Below are 27,819 nucleotides of genomic sequence, written 5' to 3' on the forward strand. Positions count from 1 at the left end.
TCAGGAGTCACAAAGTGGGTTCTTTTTATTGGCATTCTGGCTTCTGAACCTTTGAATTACACTCTGTTCGTGGTTTCAGACTTTTCTCTGGAAGCAGAAAGCAGAGATTCTCCTGTAATCACTTGCCCCTGAGAGCCAGGGCTTTAAAGAGAACCACCAAATATCATAAGCTTGTTGATAAAATTGCAAAAGCTAACAGAGAACTTGGCTTGTGCTTACCATGGCACTCACGCTCCTATTTGTGAATAGGAACAGAATAGATCGTTTAGTACACTAAAAAGTACCTGTGATCAGGGCCGGCTCTAGGTTTTTTGCAGCTTCCAGAAAAACAAACAAACAAACAAACAAAAACACCATACCTCCGGGAGCGCAACTGCCAAAGCGAAAAAAAAAAAAAAAGGTGGCTGGAATGCCACCCCTGAAATTGTGCCACCCCAAGCATGTGCTTGGTTTGCTGGTGCCTAGAGCCGGCCCTGCCTGTGATTTAATTACTTCCATAATTTTTGCTCTTTCACCATGAGAAATCAGTGACCACTAACATTTGCAGCGATAGCCACTTTATTCAGTTTCACAGTAGTGTCCAATGACAAGTCAAATAGCAAACAGAAGAAAGCTGTAATTAGCATCTTGCTAAAACAGGGCACATTTTTCAGATTTGGGTTTCTAAAAACACCTAAAAAAAAATAATAAAAGGCCTGATATTCAAAGATTCCGAGCACCTTTGAAAGTCAGTCCACTTGGGGTTTGCCCATTGGTTTAACTTTAACTGAATTAGTAAACCAGGTTAACTAGTGCAAGTCTCTATGTGGACATTCATACTCGGTTTAAATTTGTCAGTGCAAACTAAGCTAGTATAAGCCAGGTTGAAGTAAGTATAATAGTGCCACACAAAGCTACACCAGTTTAACTAAGTTGGTTTAGGATCAGACTTTTAGTTAAACTGGTGCAGCTTTGTTTAGACCAGGGCACCTTAGATACCTGGGGACATGGAAGGGGTGAGATTCTGTCACTTGTTCATACTGAGTAGTGCCTTACTCCTCAAGTAGTCCTCTGACATGAACAGAGTTACTTAAGGAGTAAGAGACTATTCCACAGAATCAAGGGGGGGTTGAATGCATTCTGGATTTCAGTGCTTAACTTTAGACACCCACATTTAACAATGTTGGATGTTCTTCTGTGAGAGGTGTACAGTGCAGTATGTCACAACTTCCCTCCAATAGTAAGTGTTCTCTGCAATCTTTGCCACCGTCCCCTAAAGGCCTCAGAGTCAGCAGTGAGTGAAGGACGCTTTAGCTCAGAAGTACATTCATGTAAATAAAACTTAGTGTAAAAACTAGTATATAGCTGGATTTCCTCCTCTTTTGGGTCAGCGTTTTGCTTAAACATACTTTGTGCTCTGTTTTCCTGGAAAGGTGAATTTTAATACATCGTAGAGGATTTTTGATCTAAAAAGCACATTGATAAAACATATTTTATTCTGCAGTCTTGATGGCTGGGATATGATTAACGTAAAAATCCCTTCCTTAAAATGTATGGCTTCACTATTTTCTTTGTTCAGTCTGTCTTTAACATAGCCCTGCTTGGTAGGTCTGAAAAAAGGCAAGGGAGCTAATTTTCCTTAGCTGGCCCAGAGTCAAATGTTTCCTACCTGCTTTCAGCAGATTTTCAACTTGTTTTTTAAAGCAACCACCACTCTGTGAAATTATATTTTAGGAACGCAGGGCCAGATTTAAAAAAGTATTTGGGCACTCAATCCAAATCCCACTGACATCAATGAGAGTCAGGCACCAAAATACCTTTAAAAATCTGTCCCTTAGTGATAAGTAACTGTGCCATAAAGTATCTGAAACTGAATTTAAAAAGAGGTTTAATATGCACCAGAACAGAGACACTCATTTAACTATGAAACAAAGAAGAACATTATTTTTAAAATGTTAAAATTTCCTGTGAATTTCCTAATAGCAAGCAGTGTAATTTAGAGCACAACTAACCTTTAGCTTGGAAAACACTAATTCTTTAGGGGAACATTTCACAGTATTTTATACCATTGAGTATTTAGACAAATTGAAAAACAGTTACTGAACACATCAGTTGGTCCTACTAATATCTCACGTACCTGCCACAAGGTAACAGAAAGAGGAAAGTGTGTCAGCTAGTGAAACACTGCACCAACATGCAAAGGTGACACATTGACAACATTTTTAAGGCACATGATAAGAATATAAATCCAGCCACTGAACTGCCAGGCAACGGCAGTTTGAGTGAGCCAGGTGGTAAGAGTTCATGTTGTTTGCTTATAGTTGAGCATCTCCCTCACACTGTTCATCAGTGCACCCAGTCTTTGGGATTGCGCAGGACTTCCAGGATTTCAGCTTCTCTGGACTTCTCTGGCGGCGTGTGCATGTACTGCCACCTGCGCACAACAAAGACGGAATATAACTATTAGAGAGACTGGCTGGAGGGACACGACACCACTTGTCCAAAGCTGTGTTCTGATTGGATGTGGATAGCTGGGCCTTTCTGTGGATGCCATAGTCACACAAAACTGAAACTTCACCTCAAGTTAGGAATAGATATTTACACCCATTATATTCAATGGAGGAGGTAGTCGGGGGAGACCCTTAGGTTTCAACTTCCCTCTTGCCCCAATGCACCAAACTGCAGCATAGGGTCATTTCACCCACTGCTTAGCTCATTGTCGAGTGTCAAAACTAAACACGGAGCTCTGCAATAATCCAAGGTTAAAAATGAAGGTAAAATAGTCCACTGAGCAACAAGCTACTGCTGAAATGGCAGGGAACCATATGGGAGGCTGTGGAAAAAAAAATAGTTAAAGATATTCCAAGCAGTAGAGAGTATTTAACCTTTTCCATTTTCTCATTCTTTTATTAGGAACTACTCTTCATGTAGAGAAAGGAAGCAGTGTCCGAGTACTTCAACATATAAAACCAGTCCATCCCAGCAACATGCTGGTTTCATAACAGTAGGAGTGGGGAGTGATATATAGTCTGCAGATATGTATAAGCTACATTTCCTGCTGCCAATACCTAGCCAAGACTGGACAGCAGGAACGAAAACGAACAGTGTTCTAGCATGTGAATAATATGCAACTTTTCCCTTACCTGGCAGTCAGTGGCAGAGACATAAGAATGCTTTCAATCCTGGATCCTGGCGTTGCAAGGCCAAACTTTGTACCTCTGTCATAAACAAGATTGAACTCCACATACCTGTGGTAGAATAACACAGACACAAAGGGTTAGCACAAAAAGGGTTAGCACAAAAACAAATTTACTGTTACATAGGTTGATGTTTGCATGTAGCAGGAGGCTGCAAACAATAGTCAGTTTCAGTCTCCTTGATCCCAAGGCACCAGAACAAAGAGCACCAGTTTTGGAGGAGCTGTTCCTCTTCAGCATATGTGCAGGAATGAGTATGTAGCCTTTTCCTCCTGTGAACAACAACAGGAAGTAGAGACTTTCACTGCACACACAGGCATCACAAAACAAGATCAGGAGGTTTCCAAATAAGTAAAATGAATTTACTGTCAACTCAATAACTTAGCTGTGAACATCTACTCCAGGGGTCGGCAACCTTTCAGAAGTGGTGTGCCAAGTCTTCATTTATTCACTCTGATTTAAGGTTTTGCGTGCTGGTAATACATTTTAACGTTTTTAGAAGGTCTCTCTCTTTAAGTCTATAATATAATATTAAACTATTGTTGTATGTAAAGTAAATAAGGTTTTTAAAATGTTTAAGAAGCTTCATTTAAAATTAAATTAAAATGCAGAGCCCCCCGGACCGGTGGCCAGGACCCGGGCAGTGTGAGTGCCACTGAAAATCAGCTCGCTTGCCGCCTTTGGCACGCGTGCCATAGGTTGCCTACCCCTGATCTACTCCATTCTTGAACAACGATTTGAGAGAATATTGGAACCAACCCTGCAAGCCACAGACTCAGCTCATTAATAAGCACAAAGACAATGCGCAATATGCAGTCTGGTTAAACTCTCAATGGAAACTCTTCACAGTTACAATCAGAAGCCATATTTACCTCTTAAATAAAATACAAGACAGAGGCAGCGAAATCTTTAGCAAGTCTCCAGATGCAGCTACTTAATGAATTTACAGCCATCGTGTTCTGGGCAACCTTTCTGGCCAAAGGGGCAATGTGCCCGTACAACACTAATCTTCCCAGCATGCAATCCTTTACACAAAGGGGACATTTTCCAAAGGAGCTCATCCAGCTAGACTCCTTTTTCACTATTGTAAGGATCTGTGGTAGCCCTGTCCCATAGCTAATAGGGAAAGGGTAAACAGTCTCCCACTAAGAAAGACCCACAGCTACCCAGCACTTATACAAGGATGTGTAGGGCAGAGTGAGCTGCAGGGAATTATAAAATGCCCAGCATCCCAGAACAGTGGCAGAGAGTGAGTGAGGTGGGGGATCTGGGAAAAGGAAGCTTTATTGTCCAGTAACACCTGCCTCCCAACCCCACCCCAGTTCCCACTGCCATATTTTGTCTGAACTCTGTCCAGGTTGTGCTGGACCTGTCCTGCCACAGTTGTTGGGCTAAAACCCCCACTCAGAATGCCAAGCATTGACCCCAAGAGTGGCTATAGATAGAGATTTAAAAGTGAAACCTATATAAGACAAGAACTTCACTTATGATTTAAAATACAGGAATGAGGTAGCACCTGCCAGTGCAAAAGTGGACACCACTCTCTTGTACGGAGTTAAGAAAGAAGGACAGTAATATAAAATTTTAGTGGAAAGCATTCAAGATAGATCACAAAAAGCTCAATTCCCACTTAAATGCTAACGCTCAGAGACATTCCCTAAGTACTGGTCAACATGCAAACTGGGACACCCGAAGCACTGTTGTGGCCCAGCTGTCTGTGTTATTGTTCTTTGCCTCAGCCCCACAAATGGGAGAGTGCAGGGACCCTGCATGGCACAGCAGCAGCCACTCTGCCTTCACTGTCTTGCTCCAGCATTTACGGCACTGAAAAGAGCCCCTACAATTCAGAAGTGGCTATCTTAACAACCAGACAGTTTAAGAGAGAGACAGTGAGGGGAGGGGCTCCTTATCTTCATGCAGAGGAGTGAAGATAACCCAGCCCAAGGCTCTGCAGGGAGATCAAACATAGTAAGCAGCCTAGTAGGGTCTTGGCTGCAACCTAATGGAAACTTATTTTCCCACAACCCTCCAGAGTTTGCCACAACCATTCTATGGGCCTGACCCTGCAATGCTCTGCTCATGTGAGTAGTCCCATTAAAGTAAGTGGAATTGCTCAGGTGAGTAAAGACTGTAAGACAGGGACCTAAACTCAACTGCAGTCTGATTCTTTTCTATATCTTCTATATCCCTTTACTGGTTCATTCACTGTCTTTGAAGAAAAGGGAGGAAGCCAGACAATACGAAATAGCAATACATATATTGAATAGAAATGGTGGACTAAAAGGGTTATTTTTCACCATGTAGAAGGAAGGCAGTACCACAGCAATTAATAACAGGATTACAGCTGACATTTACAGGGGATTCTCAATCCCTTCAGCTTTTTTATGCTACAGAGAATTTCTAAGTCAACAGAGAAGGAGTTTTGCTAGAGCAAGGTATTTAAGGAGTGCCATATATGCAGTAGCTCCCTTTCATTATGTATCTAGAGACAAAAGCCATTTGAAAGCCCACTACAATAGTATCCTGCAAGACATCTCGCCTCACTAAATTTCACTATCAGAAAGATGGGCTCTCCAAAGGTGAGAGAGAAATTAAAAAGGGAAGTTCTACATAAAGCATTTTATTACTTTTAAGAAATGCAGGAACTGGATGGCCTGATTTTTTCTAGTCTGCATTCTTATTTATCATTGTCCCCATACTCACTTTATTACAGAGCATTAACACACAAGCGCTGTACCAGCAGGGCTGGCCAATTTCCTCTTAGTTTAAAAACCTCATGTTTTACTAATGAGCATCACTGGCAGTGCTCAAGAGACTCTCTTTGAACTCGAGAGTTCCGAGGATTTCAGAGAATGCAAAAGAAATATCTTAAGGCAAAAAATACCGCATTCACTATGAAGAGATCGGTTTGTACTGGCAAAAGAAACATAGGATCCTCTATTTCTAAAATGGAATCAGCCTGAACACCTTTAAAAAGTGGAAAACAAACTAAAAAATGTAGTTGTACCAACTTAAGTAGGATTTTCAGGATCTATTTTTAAAACATAACTTTGTGAATCTGCAAAGATTCAATGTGGGAATGTTACAGAAGAGTTCTTGGAAACTTTTCCAGACACATGCAAGTTTCCCTCGTGTCATGACATAGAGGAACCAGTCTCACTTTCTCCTCTTCCCCAACTCCACTATGTTACATTTTGTTCCTGCATTACTCACCTCCCTCTACGAAGCTGTTGCCATAACTTTTCCTCTGGTGTGAAAGGGTCACGGGAGTGTTTCTTCACAATGGGAACGTAGCAAGGCACAATGGCTTTGGCACAACTCTGCACAAACTGAAATGCTTCTTCTTTTGAGGGAGAGTCCAGATCATCGAAGAATATGCCCCCAATCCCTCTTCGCTCTCCACGGTGCTTGATGTAAAAGTAATCATCACACCTGGAAGAAGCAACAACCAGATGTCAAGGCTAGTGCACCAAGTTCAGAGTAAACCACTCAAAACCCCAGACATTAGACTGTTGAAATGCAGATGAAAGGCCAAATCCTGCAAGATACTGAATGCTCTCTTCGCCCATTGACTTAAATGAAAGCTAAAGATGCTCAGCACCATTCAGGACTAGGCTCTACATTAGCTGCCATTAAATCATACTCTCAGTATAAAGAAGAATGACACTGCTTATCTTGAAAAAAAGATCAGCTACTGCACATGTACGAACAAGCACAACAGCAAATTTTGAAATACATGACTATGTATGCAAACATTGGTCTTCAAGGGTATAAGTCCACACTTTACCAAGGAAACTGGGGAAAAGTCTTACCAAGGTACATCTCACAGATCTCTGCAGCCCTTGTTTCCAGAGCTGTATAAAAATTCACATTTTATTTTGTGGAAGCCTGCACACAAGTTTTTGCCATTTCATGTTCTCCCTAAAAAAAAAAACAAAAAACTTTCTCCTTTGCAATTTTACTAGTTTTTTTTTAAAAATACTTGAAAGATTCACAAATCTTTAGCAACATTTGCCCATGAAAGCAGGCCCATTTTCAAGTTTGAGACAGAACAAAAAAGTCTTGGTATCACACCGGCTGTGCATTTTGAGACAAAAGAGGACAGGGTATCTCCTTTCCTGTCAGAGGGTTCCTCCAAGGAGATCCCGTCTCTCTCTCTCTCTCTACTAGAATCTCATAAGATCTGCCCACAATGGCTGCTCTCAAGCAATAAAAACAAAATGTGGGGCCATACATGCACTAAGATGGAGAAGTTACTATAAATTGAAAGACATCTCTCTTGCTGGGAGAATCAGCTTTTTATTCCAAGGTGAGGGGAGAGTTAAACTTAGGGCATGTCTACACTTACCTCCAGAGCGATAGATCCATCAGGGGTCGATTTATCACGGCTAGTGAAGATGCGATAAATCGACTGCTGAGCACTCTCCCGACTCCGGTACTCCACCGGAGCAAGAGGCACAGGTGGAGTTGACGGAGGAGTGTCAGCTGTCAACCTACCGCAGTGAAGACACCGTGGTAAGTAGATCTAAGTACATCGACTTCACCTATGTTATTAATGTAGCTGAAGTTGCATAACTTAGATCGATACCCACCCCTAGCATAGACCAGACCTTAGAGAGCAGTGGGACAGCATGTGAAACTCAACAGAAGAGCACAGAGTATAAACCTGATGAGACACTTAGGACAGAAATTAGCACAGCAATATAAGTGCAACCTTTTCCATTTGAGAAAGTTGGGTTCAGGGGCAGCACACATGTCCTTACACAACTGCTTCTTAAACCAAACAGTAGTGTTGGGCTGTCTGCATAGGAAGGAAGTGATTCATCTCCCCTCCTCATGGGAGAAGGAGGAGTGTATTCCTCCCTGAGGCTGCCTTCTGAGTAAGGAACAAGGAAGTGCATGCTGATTCCACTAGATTCTCTCCTCTCCCCTGCATACATATACATCACTTGATAATGAGTAATGGCTGTACAGCCTTCCTTGTGGGTATCTGTTAACGCTTTAAGCCGACATACCCTACACTACTGGCTATCCTCAACCTCTGTAGCTTGCTTGAATAGCTTTCTCATCTAGTAAAGGAACTGTAATAACCTGCACAGAAGTACTTGGATATCTCCTACTACATAAGAGATTCTTTGAAGAGAAGATCATTATGTGCACATTAACTAATGTGCCCCCAGATAACAGCATAAATGAACTCACACCACCCACTTTATCACTCACACTCAGACAAAGGCTGGCAGCTTACAGAAAGAAGTTACCCTTCCTCTGGATATCATAGCTTGTGGCAGATAAGACACTGGATGCAGAGCAGCCAGCAATTCATTATGCTTTAAGACTGAAGGGCACCATCAGCTACGTCTTCCAAAGCAAGAGAGACAGTCAGTTTAAATCTATGTCTTTATGCACAGCTGAGCTTCTAATGCATTTGTCATTGAAAGCTGCAGCTGTTTACATAGCAGGACGCTCCTCTTGCATGCAACAAGGGCAAACGCCTTTCCCTCCTTGTCCCCACCCCGCAAAAGGCGCCCTAGTTCTGAGTAATATAATTTAGCCCAGTAATTGTCTGCTTTGTCTGACAGCAAAGACGCTGGGGTGGGATTTTCAAAAGTGCAGTGCTAGCCCAACTGATCCCACTGAAGTCAATGGGAGTTTTACTACGGATTTCAGTGGGAGCAGAGCTAAACTACCTCCGAGTCCTTTTGACAATTGCACCCAAGGGTCTTGCCCCAATGAGGAAGAGGAAAGGTACAAGATATCTGGGAGCAGGGGGATGAAAAGAGAAGTAAGTTTCTTAGCCTGAACCATAAATAAAATGTTTCTCACCAGAGCGCTCTGTGGAATAATCTCCCGGGGAAGGCATGAAAGTCCAGTTGCTTGAAACATTCACAAAAGAGATTAAATTGGGCAAAGCATTTTTGGTCTGCAATCCTCCATTGGCAGAGAATGGACAAAGTAAGCAGGTCTTTGCAGCTCTGAATGTCTAAAATTAAGATGCCACATTGTGGTTCCTCACATCTAACACTATTTCACAAAAACTAGAAGAAAGTTCTCTATGGTTTTGCTTTCTGACATTCCCTCCCCCCTCTGCCCCTGCCAATATCTGTATCTTCTGCTACTTTCCCCCCCATCTCTTCCTCCAAAGATACAAAATACATAAAAATATGTAGCGCTGTGTTACAAGGAGATATAGATGGTCTTGTGACTAGGGCACTGGAATGAAGGTCTAGGTTTTATAGCTTAATATTTGTAATGTGCTTTGAGAGGCTCATATGGAAGGCAGCAGGCATGAATGGCAGGCATTGTTATCAATAAATAAAGCACTTGGCAATTTCAGTCATGGATAACTTGCAAAAACATTCCCAACTGTAACAGAGGGCGAGTGTGTTCTTTAGAGTTATACCACCTAAACCTTGCACAAGTTACAGGCGTCAGATGTTGTGCCATATTGTACAGTATTATTTATTAAGAGCTAGGTTAGCAACAAGCAAAAATATGAAAATGGAGCAGTTAAAAACATTATTAGTGCAAACAGCCCATATCATAGTAGAAAACTCTCTTTTCAGTGAAGAGCAGCAAGTGAATTAGCTTGTGATTCTGCAGCAATCACTCCCTTCAGAGGATCTCAGTTCTTTTCAGGGTGTAATAAGTTCACCCTTACCATCCATCTCACAGGAGCATTTATTATTTTCCTCCATTTTACCAATGGGGAAAGTGAGACACACAGATGTTAAGTTACTTGCCCACGCTGACACAGGAGATCTGTGACAGGTCACACAGCAACTCTGGAAAACAGGCTACAAACATCAATTTAGGAGCCCAATTTTAGACATTCGAATTTGAATTTTTTGTCCCATATGAATAATGGAGATCTCCAAGTGCTTTACAAACATATCTGGCCAAATTTCACCCAGATATACACTGGCAGCTCCAGCGGAGGTTCACTGGGAGCTGCTTATACATATCAGAGGGCAGATCATGGCCCTGATAAACCACACTAATTATATATCATTCAAGATTCCCAATAGTTTTGTGAGGTGAGCTAATGACCAACTTAAAGCAACAGCATTAGCATGACCTGTTGTGTGATACCTCCTTCCCACAAATAAATAAATAAAAATAATCTGACCTAAGGTAAACAACAATGCAAGCACATCTTCCCACACATACCACTTCTTATATTTGGGGTACAGTTCTGGATTATGCTGATCACAAGCTTCCTTCAGAGTTTTGTGAAAATGAACAGCATCCTCTTCATTCAAGTAAGTTGGAGTCAGGTCTGTTCCACCACCAAACCACCACTGCTTAGTCCCTACAGTAGACAGACATGCAACAACTGGTTTATTTCCAAACACAAATCATATACCATGCTAGGTGTCAGATACAAACTAACAATTGCAACTACTTTCAAACGTTAAATTCAAGAGTACCCAAAAGTAGCACTGTAAATGCTTAGTTTAAACTAATATTATATGGGTGAAAACAACTCATGAATCCAGACAATTATTCAATTAACCGCCAAGCAGGAAAGTTTGTACAGTGTTATATCAGTTGTCCTGACTACTGCCCATTCTCATGTGGTATCAATTGCACAAGGTTAGTCTTTTGTAGTTACTACCCTGAATGGGCTTACAAAAATTCTGTCTCAGGTTTGTAACGATAGTCAGGAGCCATCTACAGTATATTAGTTTAAGTTAACCCTGCAGCAGGAAGATAGCAAGGAAATGAATCACTTCCTCTAAAAAATGTTGCGAATCGTGGTCCATGGACCATTGGTGATTGGTCACATGGTGTTGGCTCCTCCTTGTATCAGATTGATAAATTTCATTAAAATAAAGTAAAAAAAATAACCCCAATACCTAAATGACTTAATCAATGCTACACAACAATTTTGTGGCACAGCTGGAAACAGAATTAGAAGGGTTCATAATCCTGTGCTTTAACCACTAAGGCTTGGTCTACACTGGGCGGGGGAGGGGGAGGAATGGATCTAAGATATGCAACTTCAGCTACGAGAATAGCGTACCTGAAGTCAACGTATCTTATTTCAACTTCCCGCGCCATGAGGACGCGAGGTATCGATGGCCGCAGCTCCCCCGTCAACTCCACTTCCACCTCTCGCCCTGGTGGAGTTCCAGAGTCGACGGCAGAGTGTTCAGGGATCGATTTATCGCGTCTAGACGAGACATGATACATCAATCCCTGATAAATCAATTGCTACCCACCGATCCGGCGGGTAGTGTGGACATACCCTAAGTCACGCTCAATCCTTAAAATCTGACTCCATATTTGTACACACCCCAGACCATTATAAGTCTTACCATCAGCATTCTCAATTTCAAAGTATCTGTAGTTGAAGTGTATAGTTGGAACATGGGGATTCTTTGGATGGATAACGGAGCTTACACCCATGGCACAAAAAGGCAATTTACCTAGACAGCAGCACGTAGATAAAAAGCAGTAGTTAAGAACAGGAACAATTTACATGCAGCATCTTTTAACCTGAAGGCTTCCAAACTATGACTCCAACTCTGAAACTGGCTCTGCATGGTGTCTCACTGAAGTCAGCATGTCTACTAAACAGGCCTGACCATAGCAGCTAGCTGAAGAATCAGGATCTAATCTAGTGAATGCTGAAAAGCAGTGCACAAGCACAATAACAGCTCTTGCAATTTTCTCCTCCAAACAAACAGCAACATTTGGAATTTGAGAAATGCAAAGCAAGCTCAAGTTTTCAACAGTGAGCTGTCATTTATTACAATGTATTTATGGTAAGAAAAGAGACCCAAAAATGGCAGTGTAAGTCCTTACATGCTTGCTCCAGGTGCATCTTCCAAGTTATGCTGTCTTACTGCAGTGACAAAGAAGTATTACTAGGACTGCATGGGGACCAGGAGAAACTCTTTTCAGTAACAAAACAACTCAAGTTCTAATTTACTTGGGGGAGGGGAGGAGTTCCCCTTAGCTTTATATACAAAAGAAAAACAGAAATCTAAAATGTACATTTGTACGGGGGGGGGGGGTGTACAGTGTAACGGAACAAGATTTTTATTCATGAACAAATACGAGATGAAGGCGGAATATGGAATACAATGGCATTTTTACTGGATCCTTTTTTGACTTGAACTACACTCTAGTGTTACTACAATGCTAATAGGAGCCAAGAGTTAAAAAAATCTTCCGGCAAACATAATATGTCACCTTGAGGTGGTTTTAATAGTCCACATACCCTCTCCTCTTTAATCTGGATTTGTAATTGCTCAAACAATTTTGGCTGCACTTCTTTTGTCCTCAAGACAGAGCATCAAGACAGGTGACGCTTATTTTAATATTCAAATCTTTGGAGATCTGACAGCTTCCTAGGTGGGTGTTCATGTTTAGAACCTGTCATGCATACTATAGGACGAGTTGTAGAGCACTCAGAACATAAGAACGGCCATACTGGGTCAGATCAAAGGTCTATCTAGCCCAGTATCCTGTCCACTGACAGTGGCCAAAGCCAGGTGCCCCAGAGGAAGCGAACCTAACAGGTAATGATCAAGTGATCTCTCTCCTGCCATCCATCTCCACCCTCTGACAAACAGACAGAGTCTAGGGACACCATTCCTTACCCATCATGGCTAATAGCCATTAATGGACTTAACCTCCATGAATTTATCCAGTTCTCTTTTAAACGCTGTTATAGTCCTAGCCTTCACAACCTCCTCAGGTAAGGAGTTTTACAAGTTGACTGTGCGCTGCGTGAAGAAGAACTTCCTTTTATTTGTTTTAAACCTGCTGCCCATCAATTTAATTTGGTGACCCCTACTACTTGTATTATGGGAATAAGTAAATAACTTTTCCTTATCTACTTTCTCCACATCACTCATAATTTCATATACCTCGATCATATTCCCCCCCTTAGTCTCCTCTTTTCCAAGCTGAAAAGTCCTAGCCTCTTTAATCTCTCCTCATATGAGACCCTCTCCAAACCCCTAATCATATTATTTGCCCTTCTCTGAACCTTTTCTAGTGCCAGTATATCTTTTTTGAGATGAGGCGACCACATCTGTACACTGTATTCAAGATGTGGGCATACCATCGATTTATATAAGGGCAATAATATATTCTCAGTCTTATTCTCTATCCCCTTTTTAATGATTCCTAACATCCTGTTTGCTTTTTTGACCACCTCTGCACGGACGTCTTCAGAGAACTATCCATGATGACTCCAAGATCTTTTTCCTGATTTGATGTAGCTAAATTAGCCCCCCATCATATTGAATGTATAGTTAGAGTTATTTTTTCCAATGTGCATTACTTTACATTTATCCACATCATATTTCATTTCCCATTTTGTTGCCCAATCACTTAGTTTTGTGAGATCTTTTTGAAGTTCTTCACAGCCTTCTTTGATCTTAACTATCTTGAGCAGTTTAGGATCATCTGCAAACTTTGCCATCTCACTTTTTATCCCTTTCTCCAGATCATTTATGGATAAGTTGAACAGGATTGGTCCTAGGACTGACCCTTGGGGAACATCACTAGTTACCCCTATCCATTCTGAGAATTTACCATTAATTCCTACCCTTTGTTTCCTGTCTTTTAACCAGTTCTCAGTCCATGAAAGGACCTTCCCTTTTATCCCATGACAAATTAATTTACGTAAGAGCCTTTGGTGAGGGACTTTGTCAAAGGCTTTCTGGAAATCTAAGTACACTATGTCCACTGGATCCCCACTGTAAAGAGAAACAATTTCATTCAGAAATGTGGCCTTCTTCAAGATCTGTTTGAATATGGTAAGGCAGTTTATAAAAAACATAGATAAGAGAAGTCTGGATTTATTGGTCTCAAACGCAATAATTCAGTAACACTGTAGACTCAATTAGGTTTTAAATAGCATGTTTTACCATTTTTGGTCTTCAGGGTTTTCCCTCTGCTTCTCATCTGTTGGGCTGCTTCCTCGGAAAGATGCCCAAAAACTACAGAAACATTGACGCCTGCCTTCTCAAAGATGTTGCCATCCTGGAGCACACAACTGATACCACCACCACCTGTTAAATACAAGCCCAGGAAAGTTTTGATCTCAGAAGCATCTTATCCTGCCAATTCTTAACACTGACTAGTAGCGTACAGGTGACCATTAGATATTCAAGAGCTATCTTGACTCCTTTGCTTACCTTGAATAACTACAAATGATGCTGATGATGATAAAATTATCTAGTTCTTCTACAAATCCACCTCTATTATTTAACAATCACCTCTTGAAGCAGTGAATTTTACAGGCTGCCCATAGATTGCGTGAAGTACCTAGAGAGCCCATTTATTCTGTCACTGGAAACACAGACAAGTCTGGAGTTACTAGAACCTGGTTAGAAACAGAACTATAAACCAAAGTCACTTGCAACTGCAAGTAGAAACAAATAGCCACATTTTGACTTCAGATGTGCAGCAGAGTTTTTGCTATAAAAAACCCTCCCGATGACCCAAATTACATAAGTAGCAAGAATAAATGGTCAGCTCAAGTACCATTAGTACTCTCTTCTGAATCTGAATTTGTTTTAAGCAGTTCCACATCTCCAAAGTGAAACCAAAGACTGTAATTAATATCAATCTTCATTCTCAGTCACTCATTAAGAGACACATTTTATCAAAACCTCTCAGGCTACGTCCAGACTACCCGCCGAAAAATCGATTGCTCAGGGATCGATTTATCACGTCTCATCTAGACGTGATATATCGATCCCCGAGCGCGCTTATATCGATTCTGGAACTCCATCAACCCCAAAGGAGTTGCGGAATTGACAGGGAGAGCCGCGAACATCGATCCCGCGCGGTGAAGACGGGTGAGTAATCCGATCTTAGATATTCAACTTCAGCTACGTTATTCACGTAGCTGAAGTTGCGTATCTAAGATCGATTTCCCCCCCGTAGTGTGGACCAGCCCTCATTTTAAAATGCTAAGATTGCTCCAAATCATTTAGAAGCCTTGAAAAATCCACTCTCACTCTCCCACTTGCCAGTAATAATAGTGAAACATTCCCTGGCAAGTACAGGGGCTTCTACAGAACTTAGTTTCATTTAAAACAAACATCTAGTTCTTCTTCGAGTGATTGCTCATATCCATTCCAGTTAGGTGTGTGCGCCACGCGTGCACATTCGTCGGAAAACTTTTACCCTAGCAACTCAGTGGGCCGGCAGGTCGCCCCCTAGAGTGGCGCCGTCATGGTGCTCGATATATACCCCTGCCGGCCCACCCGCTCCTCAGTTCCTTCTTACCGCCCGTGTCGGTCGTTGGAACAGTGGAGCGCGGCTTAGCTGACCTCCACTTCCCTAGCTACTCGTAGTTCTCGTATATAGTTATGCAGTTATAATCCTTTTATATATATATTTGTATAGTTATACGTTTTTTCTTTGCTAACATAGTTAATTTAGTAATAGTTAGCGGGGTTCAGGAAGTAGCCCCTTCCCTGCACCCGGTGACGGAGCCCATGCACGGCTCACCGGGTTTTAAAATGGGCTCGGCCTGCCAGAAGCCGATGCCGAAGGGAGATCCACACGACTCCTGTTTGAAGTGCCTCAGGGAATCACACTTGACAGCTAAGTGCCCCATTTGCAAGGCTTTTAAGCCGAGAACAAAAAGGAGCGGGACTTTCACTTACCCCTCCACCTTTGGCACCAAGCGATGATCAAGCGGCTGGCAGAAGCGCCTCCTCGGCACCGGACCCCGCCGGTACTGCCAAGGCCTTTCGGCACCGGCCATCGCCGGCACCGAAGTCGACTCGGCACCGCTCCCTTCCTCCGAGGTCGAGAAAGCCTACAATTCCTGCTGGTGCCTGATGGCTCCCCGGCACGCGCCGTGGTTGAGCCCCCTGCTCCCGCTGCTTCTGTGCCAACTGCACTGCAGCCAGAGAGCTCGTCTAAGTCGGATCGCCTGGCACCGACACCTGCTGAGGCACCGACGACATCGGCACCGTCGATCCCGGTCCCACAAGGGCCGTCGAATCCGGTGCCTGACGGCTCCCTGGCACGCACCGTGGTTGAGCTTACTGCTCCTGCTGCTTCCGTGCCAACTGCACCGCAGCCAGAGAGCTCGTCTAAGTCGGATCGCCCGGCACCGACACCTGCCGAGGCACTGATGACGTCGGCACCGTCGATCCCGGTCCCACAAGGGCCGTCGAATCCGGTGCCTGACGGCTCCCTGGCACGCACCGTGGTTGAGCTTACTGCTCCTGCTGCTTCCGTGCCGACTGCACCGCAGCCAGAGAGCTCGTCTAAGTCGGATCGCCCGGCACCGACACCTCTGAGGCACCGACGACGTCGGCACCGTCGATTCCAGTCCCACAAGGGCCGTCGAATCCGGTGCCTGACGGCTCCCCGGCACGCGCCGTGGTTGAGCTTACTGCTCCTGCTGCTTCCGTGCCGACTGCACCGCAGCCAGAGAGCTCGTCTAAGTCGGATCGCCCGGCACCGACACCTCTGAGGCACCGACGACGTCGGCACCGTCGATCCCGGTCCCACGAGGGCCGTCGAATCCGGTGCCTGACAGCTCCCCAGTATGCACTGTGGTTGAGCCTGCTGTTCCCTCCACGCCGGAGACATTACCAACGGCGAGGGATCTCATTGCCATGACAGAGTCGATGCTACCTGACCCCGGCACCGCCGGTGCAGGTAATACAGTCTCTTCATATGACCGTCCTCTGTCAGCACAGCAGAGCGGCACCGTTCATGATCACGGTCCCGCAGACGCTCCAGGTCCCGTCGGCACACCCGACACCACTTGCAGTCCCGGTGCTGTTTTCCTCATCGGTACTGGTCGCACTCGCCGCACCGGTCGGTATCCCGTTCGCTGACCCGCTACTATCGGCACCGTTCCGACTCCCGGCACCGCGACAGGTACCATGACTCCCGTAGCCTCTCCCCGAGCCTCGAGATCTCGGTCGACCTCCCGGCACCGTTCTGGTTGCAGGTCTGGATCTCGTTCCAGGTACCGGTACGCCTCCTGGTCCCGGTCCCATGCACGGCTCACCGGGTTTTAAAATGGGCTCGGATCGCCCGGCACCGACACCTGTCAGAGACTCTGCCCATGCCGTTTTTTTAGTATCTCCATGGCCATCCAGACACGCATCCGTGTCATCCCACATGCGCAGATCTTATGCTCAGGACCACGATTCTGATACGCCCCCCGACAACCTGAGGTGGAGGAGGTCCCAGAGGTAGAGGACCCGTTATGGGGCCCTCTAAGGGGTACGACTACTCGTCTGTCCGCTCTCCTCTCTGCTCACTAGTCTTTCAGTCTGTTAAGGAGAGGTATTGGCATGGCCAGCGGGCGCCAGCCCCGAAACCGAAGGAGGCTTGACGAATGAACCTACTTGGCCACCAGGTGTACTCTGCAGAGGCCCTGCAGCTCTGGGTAGCAAAGCAACAAGCCTTGCTTAGCTGCTATAATTATAGCACCTTGGTGAAGGTAGTTTAGATTATGGAGTTTCTCCCTCAAAGCTCCCGCCAAGAGTTCGCTGCCGTCTTGGAGGACGGGGGAAAAAGGTACCCAGAGCGTCCCTCCAGGCCTCGTTGGACGCAGCAGACTCAGCAGCCAGGACTCTGGCCTTTGGTGTCGCCATGAGGTGCATCTCATGGCTTCAGGTTTCAAACCTCCGGCCGGAGCTGCAGTATGCCATTCAGGATTTACCCTTTGTTGGTAAAGGCCTCTTCGCGGCAAAGACAGCCCCAGGCTGCGAAGCCTGATGGACAATAGGGTCCTAATGCGCTCTCTCAGCATGTATATGCCAGCGACCAAACGCAGGCCTTTCTGTCCCCAGCCGCCATACTCTGTGCCTAGCCAGAGACAGGATTTTGGCAAATGGCGAGGCCAAGGTGGTCGCAGACGAACGTCAGGACCCCTAAAGAGCCAAGGTCAAGGTCCCTCGCAATTACCACTGAGACCAAAGATGAACCTTCCAAGGTGCGCCTGAGGGCGATGTACCAGTCACAGGCCGGGATCCCAATCCCGCTTTCTCCTGGCGTGGCCCCACTTAATTTCAGATCGCTGGGTCCTGCGCACGGTGGAGCATAGGTACCACCTCTAATTTGTTCCAGCCCTGTCCCCCTTCAGGGACCCCTCTCAAGAGCAATTCCTCGTACAAGAGGTGCAGACGCCGACTGACGAAAGGGCCAAGGGGGTTTACTCCTGTTATGCCCAAGTCCCCCACTCGAACGGAGGTCTCAGACCTTCCTAGTCCTGCGCGGACTCAACCAGTTTAGGATAAGGTTGAAGTTCCGCATAGTATCCCTGGGAACTATTATTCCATCCTTGCCTCCTGGGGGCTACTATGCCGCCCTCGATATGAAGGACGCGTACTTTCGCAACGCCATCTTCCCTCCGCACAGGAGATACCTCCGCTTTCTAGCCAACCGTCAGTACTTCTGGTTTACGGCCATAGTCGCCGCCTACCTTCGCTGATGTCGGATATGCGTTTTTCCGTATCTGGACGATTCGCTTATCCGAGGAGACTCCGAGACACAAACCACTCAGCACGTGGGCATCGTCACGGTCTTATTCACAGGTCTAGGCCTGATGATTACTATAGAGCAATCCACTCTGGTTCCCACGCAGAGGTTGGACTTCCTAGGGGCTATCCTGGTCTCCCACCTAGCCGGAGCCTGCTTATCACAACTGCGGTTTTAGGCGATGGCAACAATCATCCGAGGTCTGCAGACTTTCCCAACGACCTCGGCTCGCACTTGTCTCAGTCTCCTGGGTCCATGGCTGCCCGCAAGTTTGTAACCAAACACCCCAAGCTCCGCCTCCGTCCTCTCCAAGTCCGGCTCACCTCGGCGTACCACCTGGACAGGGAGCCAATGGTCATGGTAGTCACCGTTCCCTCGAGCACCTTAGGCTCCCTAGAGCGGTGGCTAACTCCCTCCCTGGTGTGGGCAGGGATGCGGTGCCATCCGCCCCAGCCCTCACTGCCCCTGACGACGGATGCGTCATCTCTCTGCTCGAGTGCTCATGGTCACCTCTGAGCTTAAGGCCTTTGGGTCTTCTCGGGAGCTGGCATTCCACATCAATGCCCCAAAAATGAGAGTAGTCCGCCTGGCGTGCCAGGGGTTCCAGCGGCAGCTGCGAGGCCATGGTATCTCGGTGTTTACAGCCAAAACAATGGCCATGTGCTTCATAAATAACCAGGGAGGGACGTGGTCCTCCCCCCTTTTGTCAGGAGGCCATCCATTTCTGGGACTTTTGCATGGCCCACTCAATGGAGCTGGTGACGTCCTTTCTCCCAGGCGTTCGGAACGCCTTGGCGCTTTGACTCAGCAGGTCTTTCCTGTCTTACAAGTGGTCACTCTGCCCCATGTGAGGCGTTCTGCTTTCCAGAAGTGGAGATTTTTCCTCACATAGACCTGTTCGCTCACCGCAAGAGCAGAAAATGCCAGATGTTCTGCTCCTTCCAAGGTCTCTCCTCGGGATCGATCTTGGACGCATTCCTGATGCCGTGGAAAGGCCAACTCCTTTATGCCTTCCCACTGTTCCCACTGGTTCATTAGGTCCTACTCAAACTCCGCAGGGGCAGAGCGTGCATCATCACGATCACTCCAGCGTGGTCCAGGCAGCACTGATATACCACATTGCTCGGCCTGTCAATAACCGCTGAGCCGCGGTGAAAGGAAGCCTTCCACCTGGTCAATGTACCGGGCCGAGTGGAAGCGTTTCTTCTACAAGTGCAATACGCTCGATCTTGCTCCTACTGAGGTCTCGATCCCCTCTATTTGGCCTGCCTCTGGCTTTCAGCGGCAGGACCTGGCGGTATCATCGCTGAGGGTACACTCTGCAGCCATCTCTACCTTCCAGCCAGGCTAAGGTGGACGTTCCGTGTTCTCACACTCTATGGGTTCGAGGTCCCTCAAGGGCTTGGAGCGCTTGCACCCTCGGCTGCGCCGCCCAGCCCCAACCTGGGACCTCAACCTAGTTTTAACCAGACTTATGTCTCCCCCATTCGAGCCATTCGCGACCGGCCCTCTGCTATACCTGTCTTGGACGACAACTTTCCTCGTAGCTGTTACATCGGCCAGACGGGTCTCCGAGCTCAGAGCTCTTACAGTGGTTCCGCCGTACACTAGGTTTCACAAAGACAAGGTGCAGTTATGACCGCACCCGGCTTTCCTCCCTAAGGTGGTTTCGGCCTTTCATGTTACCCACAGCTCAACGCAATGGGCGCAACAATTGCACTCCCTGGACATCTGTAGAGTGCTCGCATTTATATTGCACTGACAGAATCATTTCGTAAGGTGCCCCAGCTCTGTCACGGTAGCAGATCAAAGGGAAGGCTTGCTTGTTTTCCTCTCAGAGGATCTCATCTTGGGTGATGGCGTACATCCGCACTTGTTATGATTTGGCTCATATTTCCCTAAGCCACATCACCGTGCACTCTACCAGGGCTCAGGCTTCATCTGCCACCTTGCTGGCTCGTGTTCCTACCCACGAGATCTGTCGCGCAGCTCCATTGGTCCTCGGTCCACACCTTTGCTTCGCAGTATGCCCTGGTTCAACAGTCAAGAGATGCTGTAGCCTCTGGCTCAGCAGTTTTCATTCTGCCACATTTCACTCCGACCCCACCGCCTACGTAAGGATTGGGATTCACCTAACTGGAATGGATATGAGCAATCACTCGAAGAAGAAAAGACGGTTACTCACCTTTGTAACTGTTGTTCTTCGAGATGTGTTGCTCATATCCATTCCACACCCGCCCTCCTTCCCCACTGTCGGAGTAGCCGGCAAGAAGGAACTGAGGAGCGGGTGGGCCGGCAGGGGTATTATCGAGCACCATGACGGCGCCACTCTAGGGGGCGGCCTGCCGGCCCACTGAGTTGCTAGGGTAAAAGTTTTCCGATGAATGTGCACGCGCGGCGCACACACCTAACTGGAATGGATATGAGCAACACATCTCGAAGAACAACAGTTACAAAGGTGAGTAACCGTCTTTTCTTATGATTGTAAAGAGAATCTGTCAAATGTCAGGAGATAATTCAGGAAAATTACACTTGATTTTCAGACAGCTTCTGTGCTTCCACACGCTGTTCATAACTTTCCTAAGCATCAGTAGTGTTTGGATAAGGCGGCACCAGTCAGCTTCTCTGCTGCTATTCAGAACCCTGAATGGAATAACAAAACTGTCACAAACCATGTCAATTTCACACTGCTGCTTGGGAAAGCAATGAGCAACCATATATGCAAGTACTGGAGTTGTTCAGGAGAAAGGGAGTACGAAGAAAGGAGGATTCAAAAGAAACCTTTCTCCTACACCCAGCAGTCAGGAGGCTATCGAGAAGGGGTAGGTCTGGAGAGGGAAAAAATGATGGAAAACAACAACTTCTTGCAATTAAAGGAAGAGGGATCTTCACATTTATCAGACACCTACTAATCAAAGGCAAATATAGAGGACAGACACACCACCACCACCACCCAGAGTACATGGAAACAGAGGCGGCTCTAGGTATTTTGCAGCCTCAAGCACGGCAGGCAGGCTGCCTTCTGCAGCTTGCCTGCGGGAGGTCCCCAGTCCCGCGGATTAGGCGGCACGCCTGTGGGAGGTTCCCTGAAGCCGCGGGACCAGCGGACACTCCGCAGGTATGCTGCCGAAGGCAACCTGCCTGCTGCCCTTGCAGCGACCAGCAGAGCGCTCCCAGTGACTTGCTGCCTCAAGCACGTGCTTGGCGTGCTGGTGCCTGGAGCCGCCCCTGCATGGAAAGCATCCTGGTAGAAATCCCAGCAACTCTTCTCTTCCCTGGAGCTGGGGAGGCCTGGGGGAGATCCAGACTTTTCACTAATACGTTTATTCTGGACTCATTGGTAGGGTCCAGCCTTCTTTTGTACAGTAGGTTTGTTTTTCTACATAGTATGTGTCTGGTAAACTTTTCAAGCCTTGACCATTTATATCTTCCCTTTTAGAATCTGTGTGTGATTGTGAGTAATGCCCAGAATTTATGCCTTGGAGAGCAGAGGTAGAAATGTCATATCTGCAAGAAAAGTATCATTATAAAACAGAATCTGTCCATACATCAAACAGCTTTACCCTGTTTGGCAACAACTGATGACTGCAGTATTTTGCAAGAGTTACTTAACTGCTTTTTGGCTTACCACAACATTTTATGTGATTGCTTAATTGCTAGAGACACAAAGACCTGTTCCTAGGAATTCCTTATTTATTTTCAGGGTGCAACACAGCTCTGATATTGGAAAGAAAAGAGGCAAGTGGGAAGGATTAATAGCAAGAGGAAAGGTTAATCAGATACAACATTCTCCAGATGCACACATGAGCATGCCTCCTTTTGGCACCCCTCTTTTTCTTTGACCAGTGGTAATGTGATGTGATCTATTCCAGACAGATCAAATGATTAACACCCACAGGATCTGCTTCCCACCCTACTCATGACAAATTGGGAAAGTGTAGGAGACAAACAATGTCCTCTGGTATCTTAGCGGTCAGCACGATGTACCCAGGGTCAGGCTTCACCGTTGGTCTGAGGTCTGATCGCTTATCTGTCAACTTGTTATACCGAGTACGTGCGGCCAGGCACAAACATCCTGTAAGGATCCTCCGGTCCACCCACCCTGCGTGAAACTCACCCCCGCCCCCCAGGTAGGCGCAGCCAGGCTCCCACTCCGTGCCCTGCACCCTCGGCCCCGCTCCCTGCGGCTCGTCACCTTCTTTCCTCTCCCACCGGTCCACGGTGAAGGCGGCGCCGCGATCCACCTGGGCCAGGGCGCGGCACACCTGGCTCTGGGTCTCCATGATCAGCATCTCCATGCGGCTCCGCACGTCCTGGCGCCGGCTCCGCAGCTCCCGCAGCCCGCTCACCGGCGGGGCCATGAAATCCCCGCAGCGCCGGGACAGCTCGTCCTGCTCCTCCTCCTCCTCCCCCAGGCCGGGCGCCACCGGCTCCCGCGACACCATCTCCGCCCGCCGCACCAGCCCCAGCCCGGCCAGCGCCGCCGCGGCCCCCGCCAGCCCAGCCAGCAGCGAGCGCCGCCCCGGCCGGACCCTGGCCCCGCCGCCCGGGGGTCCCCAGCCGCCGGAGGAGGAGCCGAGCCCCCTGCGGGAGGCGGCGCGGCAGCATGGGCGCAGCGCACCCCCGGCCCTACGCAGCAGCAGGGACATGACAGCAGCCACCAGCAGCCCCCTCGCGCCGCCTGAGCCTGCCAGCAGCGCTCCCAGCCCGGGGAGTACGGCATGCTGGGAAATGTAGTTCCGCCGCCAGCCGCTCCCGCCGCCCAGGGCGCCGCGCCGGACTACAGCCCCCAGCAGCAGCAGGGGCGAGGGCTGCGAGGCGCCCGAGAACGAGGGGGCGGGGCTGCACCGGAGAGTTGGAAGCGCGCGGCGTCCCGCTAGCGCCGGACATGGGACGAGAGGTGGGTGCAGCGTCCGGCTGCGGGGGTGTCTGAACCCGGCGGGTGCTCAAGGTTATGCAGGAGGGGGGCTGCCTAATAAGGCACGTCCGGTGTCATCCCCAGGGCGCGCTCCCTTTGTCCCCAGCGGGGGGGGGCTGCAGAGTGTGGTAATCCCCACAGACCCCCCCGGGACAGGGGGGCTGCAGGGTGGGGGCAGGGCAGGGGCTAATCCCCCAAATACCCATGGTTGCTGCCCAAGGCAGGGTGTTGTAGTGTTTACATTAATATTGTTCTCAGCTGCGAGGTGACAACTGGCCTGTGAGCATTCGGCCCCTGAAGACTTGGAGGCTGCAGAAAACCAACCCTGGAGATCAGATCCAGAGCTTGCCCCTTGACCAAAACTGATGCCACGCTAACTGAATGGCTCCAACCCTTTGTGGGATAACACTCTCGGAAGTCTACAGCATGGTTTTATAATGTATCTTACAAACAAATCAACTGATCAGAGAAAGCCTGCTCAATGACTGTGAATGGTACTGATCTATCTTGGATGCTGAGAAAAGCAACTTGTACTTGTTACTTTATTCAACTGTCCTGTGATTTCCCAGGCACCAAGAATTTGGCTGTTAAAATACATAGTTTGTGTCAACCCAGTTTTAATAAAAGTAACTAGTTTTATATCTGAGTTACATAAAAATACTTTGAGGTAATTTTTGAATTCACTGAAAAATTCGATTACTTACTGTTGGCCTAAAAAATAACAACTGAATCCATTGGAGCCCTGGGCTGCTTTCTGGGTGAGCTCTGGTGGCCCAAAGGATTAGCTAATTGGGTTAGGAGTATGCATTGTCATTATTAGTAGTAGTATTTAAGTAGTCCCTACAAACTGTATTGTGCTATGCATTGTATAAACATAGTGAGATACTGTCCGTGCCCTGAAGAGTTCACAATCTGAATAGACAAGACAGAGGTGGAGTGACTTGCCCAAGGTGACACAGCAGATCCAGGAACAGAACCATGCATGGTCTTCTGATGCCTCAACCAGTGCGTTATTGACTCGGCTCTGTATGTGTCGCACAGACTATTCAGTCACTGCCATCTGGCGGCATTTTTAATCTCAACCTCCAGACATGATGTAATCAAGTGTATTTTAGAATGATAAAATCAGTTTACTAGCAAATTACTATTGTTTATTAAATGCAAAAGAACACCCCCCCCTGTTAATTTTCTTAAAGCTGCATAGATAAACAGTCAAGAATTGAAAAATTAGTTTCAGTTGCATCTTGGCAATGTTGTTCATCCTATGTAGTAATTTTAATAATAATGATCACATAGTACTGTACCTATTGGGTTCCAGGAAGTGGGCAGGTGGAAGCCCACCCACTGCTAAAGGATCCTCCCCCGGCCTAAGGGGAGGACCCACAGGACCACAGAACCCACTGATTACGGGGTACAACTAATAAAAGAACAGGGACAGGAGTGCAGTCAAAGAGTCATAAGAAAGGAACCTGACAGGGACACTGAGCAGCACATAGCACTGTAGCGGGGCAGTAACCCCACTCCTGCCCTGAAGGGCTTAAAGTAGCCCTGGGAGGGGGCTGTGGTAGGGGAAAACCTGAGCTGATTGGGGAAATAAGCAGAGCTGGGCCATGCCCCAATCAGGTCACAGCTGGCCCTATAAAAAGGCTGTGAGCCAGGCACTCAGGAGACAGACTCCCTCTAGTCTCTGAGGGGAGAGACCTGAGCAGAGTACTTGAGTGGAGCAGAGCTAGGGAAAGGCTGGGGAGCTCCAGCCTGGAAAGCCCCAGGCTGTGGCCTAGCAGAAGGCCAGTGGGTACTGGGGATTACAGAGGGCAGCTTGGGGTAGGCAAAGGCAGCAGGTCCAAACCCAACCTTGCCTGTGATGAGTGGCTGATACTGCAGTCTGCCCTAGGCTGTCGGGGCTAGACAATGACTGGCAGTAGCCTTATAGTGAGGTGGGGATTCCCTTGGGAGGGGAGACCCCTGAGGGGTGTATGGCCAGGGGCAGCACTCCAGAAAAGGGGGTACTGGGTCCAGGAGGGACATGGGGGCCAAGTGGCAGTGGGACCCTGGCCTGCAGAGGGCACTCTGGAGGCTGGATGAGCTAATTCCCAGAAGCGACTAGCAGGAGGTGCTATGGTGGTGAGTCTTGCACTGTTACAGGCCCCTTTTATCCTAAGGCCTCCAAACACTTGCAAAGGTTGGATTCTAGCATTATCTTCATTTTGCAGCTGGGGAAACTGAGGTACGGAGTTTCATGACTTGACAGAGCAAGTCAGTGACAGAAGCAGGAATCTAATGTAGGGATCGCTGGAGAGGCAACATGAACTAAGAGTGAAGGGACAGGGCTGGGAGACAGGAGACCAATTTTTTCAAAAAGAAAAAGAGTACTTGGGGCACCTTAGAGACTAACAGATTTATTTCAGCACAAGCTTTCGTGGGCTACAGCTCACTTCTTTGGATGCATAGAAGGTCTATGTGTTCCATAAGATATTTATACATACAGAGAACATGAAAAGGTAGAAGTACCCTGTAAATGGGCAGACTCACCCCGCAGTGCCTCCTGCTGGTCACTTTACGAATTAGCTCAGGTTCCAGTGGAGAACCCTCTGCAGGCCAGTGATCTGCCTTGTTTCCTGCTACAGGCCCCATGTCCCTCCCTGGACCCCAGTGCCTCTTTTACATGGGGCTCTGCCCCCTGGCAGCAACCCCTTTTCCTTAGGGGTTTCCCTTCCCTGGGAACCCCCCACCCTCTATCCCCGCTTTGCTTCAGTGTAGGCTACTGCCAGTCATTGTCTAGCCCCATGCCCTGGGCAGACTGCAGTATCAGCCTCTCATCATCAGCAAAGGGGTTTGGACCTGCTCCCTTGGCTGACCCCTGGGTTGCACCCTACAACCCCAGTACCTCCTGGCCTAATTCTAGGCTGCAGCCTGGGGCTTTCCAGGCAGGAGCTCCCCAGTTCCTCTGCCTTTCCCCAGCCCTGCTTCACCCTAGGTACCTTATCTCAGCTTCCAGGCCCTTCTCTCTCTGAACATAGAGAGAGACTGTCTCCTGCTTCTGGCTCCTCTGGCTTTCTTATACCACCTTGTGGCTCAGTTTGGGGCGTGGCCCCCAGCTGCAGCCACTCCTGCCATCAGCCCAGGCTTCTGGCTCCTGCTACGGCCCCTTCCCAGGGCTGCTTTTTCCAGCCCAAGCCCTTATCCAGGGCTGTTTTCACCCCTTCAGAGCAAGAGCAGGAGCAGGGTCAGCACTCTACTAGCGGGAGCGCTCTCTCTGCTTGGGCTACCCTGCTGGGTGGAGTGCTCCCCCTTTTCTGGCTGCCTTGCTGGCTAGAGCCCCTTCTCCCTTCTTGGGCTGCTACTGCTAGCTGGAGTGCTCCTTTGCTGGACTGCTGCTGCTTGCTGCCACTGCTGCCGGGTGAGGGGTGGGGGGGCCTTGCTGGCCAGCCCCCACTCCTCTACCTCCAGGGGGAGAAGCCAGGACCCCATCACCACCACTGCTGCTACCACCTACGTGGGGTCCTTCCTGCCTGGCCACCAGGGTTGCTGGAGAAGGAGCTGCTGCTGCTGCTGCTGGAGCTGTGTTTGCCTGGGGAGCTGCTGGAGCCTGGAGGAAGGTGAGGACTGAGAAGACCACCGGCTGCTGGGGGAGCACACAGGAAGACTCTGGAGACCACTGTGGAGGGGGCCCTCGGGAACTGAGTAACTCTTTGACTGTGCTCTAGTGGTGGGGGTGTAGACTGTATTTGTGGGGGCACAGGGGGTGTGGCGTGGAGCCTGCCCCCTAGTCCATCTGTGTCCCCCCCCCAACCCCCACCACCACCACTGCCCCCTCCATCACCCCCACAGACTGCTTGCCATCTGCCTTGATCCCCATCTCTGGGACTCAGCTGCTTGCCTGGCTTGCCATGCCCTATTGCCACCATTTGGGCCTCCAGCAGCAGCCAGCCACCCCTATTGACTTTGCACAAGTGCTCGTGGGTGCACGCACCCCCCCTCCCCTGGACTGACCCCTTCCCCTCTGCAACAGGCCCCCTAGCTTTGCCCCTTGTTGCCTGCCTCATTGCCCCTTGTAGCATTTTTGTCCCCCTCCCAGCTTCAGTTTGTTTGCCTGCCCCGCCCGTCTCCCTTTGCAGCTTTTTGTCCTGCCCCAGCGCTGAAGCTAGCCCCTTGATCCCTCTGCCCCACTCCCAGCCTGGTTGCTCCCCTTCCCTATGGCCTCTTCATCCTGATCGGCCCCTCCCCTCGTGTGCCCAT

General features: G+C 48.0%; 1 protein-coding gene across 1 annotated transcript; it reads right to left on the reverse strand.

The window, feature by feature from the left end:
• Positions 1-23,552, reverse strand: CPOX (coproporphyrinogen oxidase). The gene is given in 9 exon segments (XM_050959062.1): positions 1-2,413; positions 3,123-3,227; positions 6,390-6,608; positions 10,347-10,488; positions 11,498-11,608; positions 14,066-14,209; positions 22,858-23,364; positions 23,367-23,408; positions 23,411-23,552. Coding segments are annotated over 9 exon segments (1,500 nt in total). The 3' UTR covers positions 1-2,325.
• Positions 23,553-27,819: the final 4,267 nt, after the last annotated feature.

Source organism: Gopherus flavomarginatus, chromosome 1 (genome assembly GCF_025201925.1).
Source record: "Gopherus flavomarginatus isolate rGopFla2 chromosome 1, rGopFla2.mat.asm, whole genome shotgun sequence".
NCBI classification, from domain to species: domain Eukaryota; kingdom Metazoa; phylum Chordata; order Testudines; family Testudinidae; genus Gopherus; species Gopherus flavomarginatus.